The sequence below is a fragment of the Quercus suber genome, unplaced genomic scaffold, assembly GCF_002906115.3.
Source record: "Quercus suber isolate HL8 unplaced genomic scaffold, Cork oak 2.0 scaffold_498, whole genome shotgun sequence".
NCBI classification, from domain to species: Eukaryota; Viridiplantae; Streptophyta; class Magnoliopsida; order Fagales; family Fagaceae; genus Quercus; species Quercus suber.
In genome coordinates, this window is record NW_027069947.1 from 277,809 (window position 1) to 287,492 (window position 9,684).

The following is a 9,684-nucleotide window of genomic DNA, read 5'->3' on the forward strand; positions in this document are numbered from 1 at the left end:
TAGCGTGAGACGTTCTACCTCTGAGCTCTCATATGCTGATGTGGTGTCAAATCCAGATTTGGTGCATCAACTTCAGGATCATCTGGAAGAAAGATGAATTAATTTCAGAGTAGTTTCACAAAAGGGAGGGGGAAGGGAAGCAAAAAGAATAAAAGAAAGCTTAGATCAAGAAGGGGATTAAAAAAGAAAGCAATATATTCAATACAAGACATATAAAATCTAAAATAAAAATAGCAATTTCATTTAAAGACATTAAAGACCACTATTATCAAAGAGGAAAGCACCAAACAAACAAAGATATATAAAACAGAGAGTAAAATTCACAAACCTACCCTAAGATTTGGGCTAATACCAACTTGGTCCAACATATTTCAAAATTGACCAACTTGATACCTAAACACCGTTAGGCTCCATTAGTCATCTCTTCTGTCTCTTCTTCTCTCTTATCAGCTGTCCCCCTTTTCTCTCTCTCATCCCAGTTATTCATATACACAATCCACGAATTTAAGATAGGCAAAACAAAAATTTCAAACCCAACAAATAACCAATCCCTAAATTAAGCAAACACAAAAGGGGTTTTGGGCCTTTTGGCCATAAACAAAAGATGAAAATAAAGAAGGAGAATAAGAGAGAAATAGAAAGGAGAAGGCGGAGGCCAGTGCTTGTGGGGGTGCCATGGCTTGTGGCAGCTATGGCTTGCCTGCGGTAGTCATAAAATAATTTGGACCTAGTTGGTATTAGACTAAACCTCAGGGATGTGAGTGAAATTTATCCAAACTGAAACAAATAAAAATAGCCCAAGAAACCAAGAAGAGTTGAACTAAACCAATAAGATGCTTCGTTTCATTGCCAAGAAAATGCAGGAAAATACAAAGTTCTATATAAACCAAATCAAATACTCGGAAAAAAGAATCCTCATCTTATTCTCTATTTTTATTCAATTTTCTTGTGCTTTCTTAGGAACCAAACAGAGGGAGGGAAGAGAAAAGAAAGAAAGAAAAAAAAAAGAAGTACCTCCAGGGAATAGTCCATCTCTAAAGAGCCACGCTAGGTGACCAATGATGAAAGCAACTATTTTGTGCATGGTGGCGTGTTCGTGTCAATGTGCAATTGAGTTAGAATTGTGATTTTCTTTCTCTGTCTTAATCTCTGAAACTCTCTCTCTCTTTCTCTCTCTCTGAAACTCTGAAACACACACTCTCTCTCTCTCTCTGAAACTCTGAAAATCTATGAAACTCTCTCACTCCTCTATTATTTATATACAAAAAGAAAAAAGGAAAAAAGGGAAGGAAGCTGTAATTGAATGATAAAATCAAAATTGAATAAACTGTAACTAACAACTAATAGAATAAACTATAACTGACCAGCCACACTATTGCACACTATCAATATCCACACATGTGAAGCCTCACCTCAGTTACTTATGATCCGTTTGGATTGAGAGAGAGGGAGGGTGAGTAGAGTAGATTTAGCACAAAATTAGCTTATTTTTAGCCAACACTACTCTACTCTTCTCAACTCCCCCTCCTTCCCCCCTCCATCCAAACAAGCCATTAGAGTTATAATTACTGTGTATGACACTATGACTTACGAGTTGGTTTGGTTAGGATCAAAACAAAATTTAGGCAGATTATAATTAGCTTTCTTTATATACCACGTGCAAATGTGGTGTGTCAGAAATATATATATATATATATATATAAGTCAAACTAATTTACTACCATGCTACTCCCCTGTAAAATAAATAGAAAATGTAAAATCGTAAAAATTCATTTTCGAAGTTTCACAAGAATTTGTTTTAGTTCTATAACTTTTTTTTTAATCAATTGAAAGTCTTCTAAATTTTAAAATTATTCAATAGATTTTGTTTGTGTCCATTAGCACTGTTCCATTAAAATCACCAAAACCATGTCGTTTCAATGTTCTTTGAATTCACCGTTCTATAAAACATTTTTTTTGTAAAATTTTAATTAACTGAAATGATGAACAGTGAACACACACACACGCACGAAACCTTTATCTCTTGTGTGTTCTAGGACTATGCCCTTTAATTCTTTCATGAAATTTAATTACATAAAAAATTGATGTTATGAGGTTTCATTACGTTAAAGAGTATGCAAGATTGGGCTATTTTCTTTACACCTGTAACTATTCAATTTCATCTGACGGTTGGAGCAGGCCAGGGGAGTTGGTGATAAAGATTGGTGGAAATGACGGGAGTAGAGACACATCCCAACATATATATACACACACATACATGTGCAATCCAAATGTGTTTTTTTATGTAAAAATTTTTTGTTTGAATGGTTTTTCTAATTTTTTTTGTTGTTTGTAAATTTAGGCTTAGTTGACTAAGGGTATTGTATTTATACGATTTTGTTATGAGTTTGCTGTGTTTGGGTAGTGGAATTGAAAAATTGAGACTCCACCTTGATTTTGGAAATCAATTTTTGAAGCTATTTGTGTTGCATTCAAATGTTTTATGAAAGCTTCCAATGTAGAAGTATTTGAGTAGTTTAAAGAGGCATGGACTGATAGTCTAATACTCCATTACGTTATTGTAGAGTAAATTGGTTAATAGTGATGATGTTTAAGCCAGCCATTTTCTCAATTTAGACTCAACAACACTAAAAACGTTGCCGCCTTAAAGTAATGCTTTTTTAAAAATCATTGCAAGGCTTTAATATAAAGTATAGGAAATTGGTTAAGACTTCCTTCTAAAGTATTGCAAGTTCTTTAGGAATATACTTTTTCTTTCAACAATTTAGTTTCTTTGTAATGATTGTCTCTAACTTTGCCAAGAGTTTCAGTTCATTGTTCATAAATAAATAATATTTTTTTTATTTTTTTATTTTTATTGTTCAATCTAGTTTTCTAAAGTCTCCTTGTATGTAGTGTAAACTAGATGGTGACAGTAAGGATATATGAAGCACAGACGCGGCTGGGAGGGTGCCACATCGGAGTCCGACGCGGCCAGACACAAGACACGGCATCCTACGCGGCAAAATCTATGAAGCACAGACGCGGCTAGGAGGGTGCTGCACCGAAGTCTGACACGAGATGCAGCATCCGATGTGGCAGAATCTATGAAGCATGGATGCGACTAGGAGGGTGCCATATCAGAGTCCAATGTGGCCCAATGCGAGACGCAACGTCCGATGCGGCTACCCGCATGTCGATGCCGCATCTAAAATTTTTTTTTTTTTAATCGATTCGCATCGACTTAGCTCGATTTGCATTGAACTGGGTAGATTCGACCAGAATCAAGCCGTATTGGGTCGTATCAGCCGATGACCGAAACAGCCAAAACGGACTAAAATGGCCGAAATCGGCCTTGAATCATGCTGGAACAGCCGAAATCAACTCTAAATGAAGCCCAAACATCCTAAATCTATCCTTCCTTAATTTTATTTTGAATATTTGTTGCTTCTTTTGTATTTTCTGTTTTGTTTTGTGTTTCTTGCCTTCTTCTTTCTTTGTTTTGTGAATCAAGGCATAGTAATGTGTTTTTTAAGAATATTTTGATAGTAAAAATATATAGAAAATAAAAATAAAAATATTTTTAATAATTTTTTAATCGCCGCACCCCGCTACACCCGCACCCGCGCCTGAATCTGAAAACGCACCCATGTTTCATAGGTAAGAATCTTAAAATCATGAAAACACTGTTGTTTTTTGTAAATCTGTGATCGCCTTGATTATTTAGGCTAGATTCTGATGGGAGCTTACTAATTTGGAACTTCATGATCTCTTGGTCATTGTTTGTTTGTTTGTATTGTATTGTATGTATAGTGAAGTAAACAACATTCATTCCTTAATAGGTCTTTATCTTGTGTGATATGGTGGTGTCAATTTATGAATATAAAGTGTGGACCAAAAACTGAATAAAAAGTATAAGAGGCGAAGAGAAAGATCAATTTTTATGACATATAATATTAATATTTTTTCATTGTTTCATGACAAATAATGTGCCTTCTTTAATAGGAATCTTGTTGACGTGGGATTTATCTAAATAGGGATCTATATTACGGGTGCAAGCTATGGTAGGTTCTTCACTTGATCTTCTATAACTATTCAACATACTCAGCTTCTCTTAACAACAACAAACAAACAAACAAACAAACAAACAGAAACAAAAAAAACAAAAAAAGAGAGAGAAAAGAAGAAGAAAAACAAATTGGTTATCACATGCCTTGCACGTGCAGCCCAAAGGCCCTAAACTAGTAATAATAACTACATAAAAAGTTCTAAGAGTTTTATCTACAGTAAGTTTGCTTTGGTGAAGTTTTGTCTTTTATCGAGCATTAAGTCGAAACATGAGTTTGGATGAAAAATGAAAAACTTTAATATTAAGAAAGGTTATGTTTACAATATTTTTATAATACTTTTACAATAAATCATGAATGATAGGTTATTACTAACTATTATTAATGGAAAAAAAATTAACTTTAGTTGTCAGTTCAAATTAGAACTAACAAGAACTTTTTTTTTTTATGAAAAAAATTATTTTAAAACCATTTAAAAATATTTTTATGGAAAAATAAAAAAAGTGATTAAATTTTTGTCAACTTTTTAAATTCTCATAAAAAAATTTCTTAAAATTAATGATTAATGTATGTCCTTGGGACATTAATTAGACCCTTTAAGAATTGCTAATAAGGTATTATTATTTTAAATTATTTATAAATTAATGACACATTGTATGAGGTAATATCATAACTATTAATTACAAAATGAAAAGTTAGGATTTTAAGAATTTTATGGGAGGGTGGAGCTTGTGTCCAGTGGCTAGTGCCACTGGACATATTGCGATGTGGACACGTGTCCAAGACTAGACACATGTCTGTATCCTAACGAGTCCAGTGGCTACTGGCCACTGGACACAAGCCGTACCCTTTTATGTGATATATCACATACTTTTGATATGATGGTTACTTTACAAGTATAAATACTTGTGGTATTTGGGAGGTAACGAAATTTAAGTCTCTAAAAAAGAGTTTCAAACCTATATACATCTAGATTAAGTTAGAGTTGAATTTTTTTTTTGTAGAATATTTTTTTTTTAAAATAATGCGTATAGTTATGTTGGAACTCAATCACTTCGCGTACTCTACTACTTCACGTATCCCCTGCGAATGTGCAAGTTCAGGAATAAATACAACACCAAGAATCCTCACCCCTCCTACTGGCCAAATGCTTCTTTATGTGAAAAAGCCTTCAGACGTCGTGACCCTCTTTAGCCACTAGCCCCTCTGTCTTCAAACCGCCACATCTCTCGCTCTCACAGGCTCGTCACTCTCTTTCACTCCAGTGAGTTTTTTTTTTCTTGGTTTAAAATTCGAAGATTTTGTTTTTGATCTATCTGCTTATATGTAAATCTTTGGTTCTCTGAAACTGCTGTGTTTGCGTTTGTTATTTATTTTTATTCTATTTGGTTATTGAGAAAATAGCCACCCTTTTTTCTTCTGAAATTAGCTTAAGACAAGTGAAGGTCTGCAAATTCTTATAAATCCAGCCTTTTTATTTTATCTGTTGTACGTATATAACCCTTTTTATTTTCTCTATTATATATAGTTTTTTATTTATCATTATTTAATTTTACACTAATATCAACTAAAGTAGTTTTGTTTATGTTCAGTTTTCATTATAATTATGGCAAAGAGACGGACTAAGCTCTCAAAGAGAAGACACCAAAAGGTGATAAATTTCAATCATTCTATAATGCTACCAATATTAGATATTTTATTTATTTTTGGGATAGTTGTTATATTCTTTGCTAATCTACCTTAACAATTTCCCCAGGATTGGTTAAGTAAATTGCCAGATGAAATTCTTGTGTCCATTCTGTCACTATTGACATTGACAGAAATGCAGCGGACAAGTGTTCTCTCCAAAGGGTGGAGATAATTGTGGACATTTACGACCTGTCGCTTGGACTTCAATGATTCAAGGTTACAATCTCTTGTGAGGAGGAAGACATCCGATCAACAGAACTCTAGTTATAATGGTGTTGATCAAGTCTTTGTACTGGCGATTGTGGAGAATATATAGTCTGATTTTGTTAGTTGGGTGAATAGTGTGTTGGAATTGCATCAAGGTAATACTATAGATGAGTTTAGAGTTGTTTCTGAAATGAATGGGAGGAAATTCAAGTCGGAAATTGACAATTGGATATGCTTTTCACTGAGAGAAAAGGTTAAAAAGCTTCCGTTGGATTTCATGATGAATGGGGTGGCCAATGCTTATACTCTTACTAGTCAGATTTTTCATAGTTACAGTCTTGATTCCTTAACAGACCTCTCTGACTTCACAGAAGTGACTGGGGAAGTTCTTAAGTATGTTTTATCCAATTGCCCATTCATTGAGATATTACATGTGGAAAATTCAAAGTCTCTAGTGAAGTTAAAGACTTCTAGCCCTTTGCCCAAGCTAAAGCACTTAGAATTAAACTGCTGCTCTCTCAAACAGATTCAGATTTCTGCTATAAATCTTGTTTCTTTCAAATACAGTGGGCTTTATAAGACGACAAAGATCCTTCTAGGGGATGTTCCCAATTTTATTGATCTGTATGTGAAAAATGTGACAGATGACTGTTTTCACTATTTCTTACAAAATGATTGCCCACTTTCACGTTATCTCTCTCAGCTGGAGACACTTGAGCTAGATCTTTTTACTACGGTTAGTCATAAATTTCATTGTGAACTCCATTGCGCCTTTTCTTTTTTCATACATCAACGTTTGTGTGAGAGGACTTTCGTCTCGGCCCCCAATCAGGTATTGTTTGCTTTGAGATTGGCAAGAATCAATCTACGTCTCACTCACACGAATTTGCTCAATCCCACATCAGGAAGAGACGCCTCCCACCTTTGCCTTATAGTTTAGGCACATCAAAAAAAAAAAAAATGTGTAGGGTTTAGGCTAAGTAGCATATGTTATGCAACTACTATCTATGATAAACTAAATAAGTTTGAATAGCAATAAAATTTTAGTCAAATTAAAAATGGTTAAATTCCTTTTAAAAAATTATTAAATTTAGTTGGTTTAGTTAGGCTAAGCATGCAACTATAACCCACGAGAAACCTAATAAATTTGAAACGAAAAGCAATAAAATTTTACCCAAATTAAATTGAGTTATTAAATTTAGTAGAGACAAAAACAAATAACAATAATTCTCAATAATAATAATAATAATAATAACAATAGATATTTGACGACTCCTTTTACCTGCACGATAAAATATGAGGCCTTCTTCAATGGGTGCATTGAGAAATGGTGATTAGTTTTGTTTTGAGCATTATTGTATTTATCTTCATTGTGTGCAAGTTTGACCTAACCAGTCCACTAGTGACTGGTGTCATACAATCCCTTAAATTTACAGTCAGTTCATTGGGATTTGCCATTGTGAAAAGGTATATGCCCTTGATTGATAAGTGTTGATCACCTCATGCAATTCACTAGGCAAGAAAAAACAGTCATCCAAACATGTGTTATTGCAATCTCTTTGATCGCCTTTAACAGTATGTTTAATTTTCAAATTTAGTTTTTATTTATTCATTTTAGATCAAATTCTCAAAATATCATTGGAATTGTTTTTAGTCACTACAAGAAAAATAAGCTATTGCGGTGGGTTTTTTGTAGCAGTTTCAAAAACAGCCTCTATATGTCACATATTGTGGCGCTTTTTTGAACCGCCAATATACATGAGATATATTACGACGTACCATTAGCCGCCACAATAGATATAGTCTTTTGCAGTACTCTACAGCGGTAGTATAAAAAACCACCGCAATATATGTGTTTTAGCAGCATTTTTCATAGTTATAGCAGCGGTATACTAAACCGCCACAATTTATGTCTTCTTGCAGCATGTTTTCTCAGTTATAGTAGCAGTTTAAGTGACCGCCGCAATAGACCTTTTAATTGCCCATTTTTAGTCTAATTTTTTCCCTCTATTTTTTTTTTTTTTTACTTTCCCTCACCTAAACTTATCACTTTAGCACCCATTTGCCTTTTCATTTTTCTCATCCGTTTATCTCCCTCTAAAAAAAAAAACCTCTCTCTCTCAAAATCTCTTGTCACTCTTAAAATCAGCGATCGATCTTCCATCGGCATTGCTGCTTGGCTCATGTCACCTCCGACGTTGTTGTTGGCAGCGCCGTTCATAATTTCTCTCCCCTAAAACCCCAATATTAGCGATTGTTTTTCTAGTTTTGTGTTGCTTGTTCATGGGTTTGTGTTTTTTAACCACTAGTTGCTGGAAAGCTCACCGCAATAAGCCAAATCTGCCTCTAAAAGGTACCTATACAACAACGCTGCTAATTACCACCGCAATAGGTCTACTGTGGCACTTAAGCTATGGCGCTTCGTAGCACTATAATAGTAGCCGTTGCTAAAGGTCAGAAGTGCCTTTAGCGGCACTTTTATTGATTTTAGCGGTGCTTTTGGAGCACAACAATAGCCCCTTTTTCTTGTAGTGGTGAGTCATTATGGAATTTGAGAAATTGTGATATGGAAAAAAAAAAAAAAAAATTTACACTATTTGCAACAATGCTTTCATTTGAATTTCAATTAGATTGTGAGTATAAAATTTTTTACCCATAAAAAAAGTAGTGAGCATAAAATTCGTTTTCTCCCACAAAGTAAAAGAATACTAGCAACTTCAATCTTGAGCCCTTGATTTTGGTGGTTTGCTTTAAAAATTTTACTTGTCATACCAAACATTTGAAAATATTTTGCTAAAAATATTTTACATTTGAAAATAATTTATTTCAAAACAAACTAAGCATTAAATTATAACTTTATCACCAACTCATCTATAATTCACATTGTATTAATCATAAGTTATTACTTTAGCTAATTAAAATTAGTTTTTCACTTTATGAAGAGGTTAGAACCTAAGAGCTACTAGCTCAAGTTTTACAAATCTTGACGTGGATGGGCATAGATGAATTTCACAAATAAAATAAACAGAAATAATTGGAAATGAATCGAAGAAGTAAAGATAACTAGCCTCATCACATGTGCTTCATGTGTGTGATGAGGCCTTTTTTTATATAAAAAAAAAACTGTGATTTTATTTTTTATATATAATTTTTATTTTGAGAATTTAATTTATAAGTGGATAAAGCAATTTGAAAATCAACAGGAATCAACAGGAGAGTGACCCTATTTTTTAGGCAATGTTTTAGTAAGAGTTAAAGTTGTATTTTTACCTGATTGTCTTTTAGTTTTGTCTTTACTTAAACATAGAGGTGTAAGGACATTTTTGAAAAAAAAAAAAAAAATGAGGATTCCAAACAAAAGAAGCTCATTAAAAATGCGGTTCTCTTCATCCACATATGTTGCTTTTGTACTTGTAAGTATTAAGTATAGTGAATTTAGGGCTATCCAAAAAAGAAAAAGTGAATTTGTGGATAATATTTGGTTTATTGAAATACCAATGTAAATGAAGATCTAATTAGGATTTAGGAATAATTCTTTCTTATCAAAGGGAAAAAAGAAAAAGAAAAATACGGTCTTTTATTTTCTTTCAATTTTATTATTATTTCAATTTTATAAATTTGGAATTTTTTTTAATTCGTATTTCAAGCTTTTCATGTAAATCTGGTGTGGTGATTGCTTAAGGCTTAAAGCACAAATATTATTGTACTTTTAATAATAGTATGTGCAAAAGATTGTATTTTT

The 9,684-nt window shown here is 33.2% G+C and overlaps 1 protein-coding gene across 1 annotated transcript; it reads left to right on the forward strand.

Annotated features, from left to right (window-relative positions):
* Positions 1 to 6,132: 6,132 nt before the first annotated feature.
* Positions 6,133 to 7,515, forward strand: LOC112033984 (uncharacterized). Its single transcript, XM_024066767.2, has 2 exons — positions 6,133 to 6,678; positions 7,459 to 7,515. Exons 1-2 carry the CDS (start codon positions 6,133 to 6,135, stop codon positions 7,513 to 7,515), a joined length of 603 nt encoding a protein of 200 aa, XP_023922535.2.
* The last annotated feature ends 2,169 nt before the right edge of the window (positions 7,516 to 9,684 follow it).

Excerpts from the sequence above, each read along its gene's own strand:
- LOC112033984 (XM_024066767.2), top strand. The coding sequence starts at position 6,133 with ATGAATGGGAGGAAATTCAAGTCGGAAATTGACAATTGGATATGCTTT. Across the intron at positions 6,679-7,458 it reads AGCTAGATCTTTTTACTACG|GCAAGAAAAAACAGTCATCC; the intron begins GTTAGTCATAAA and ends GCAATTCACTAG.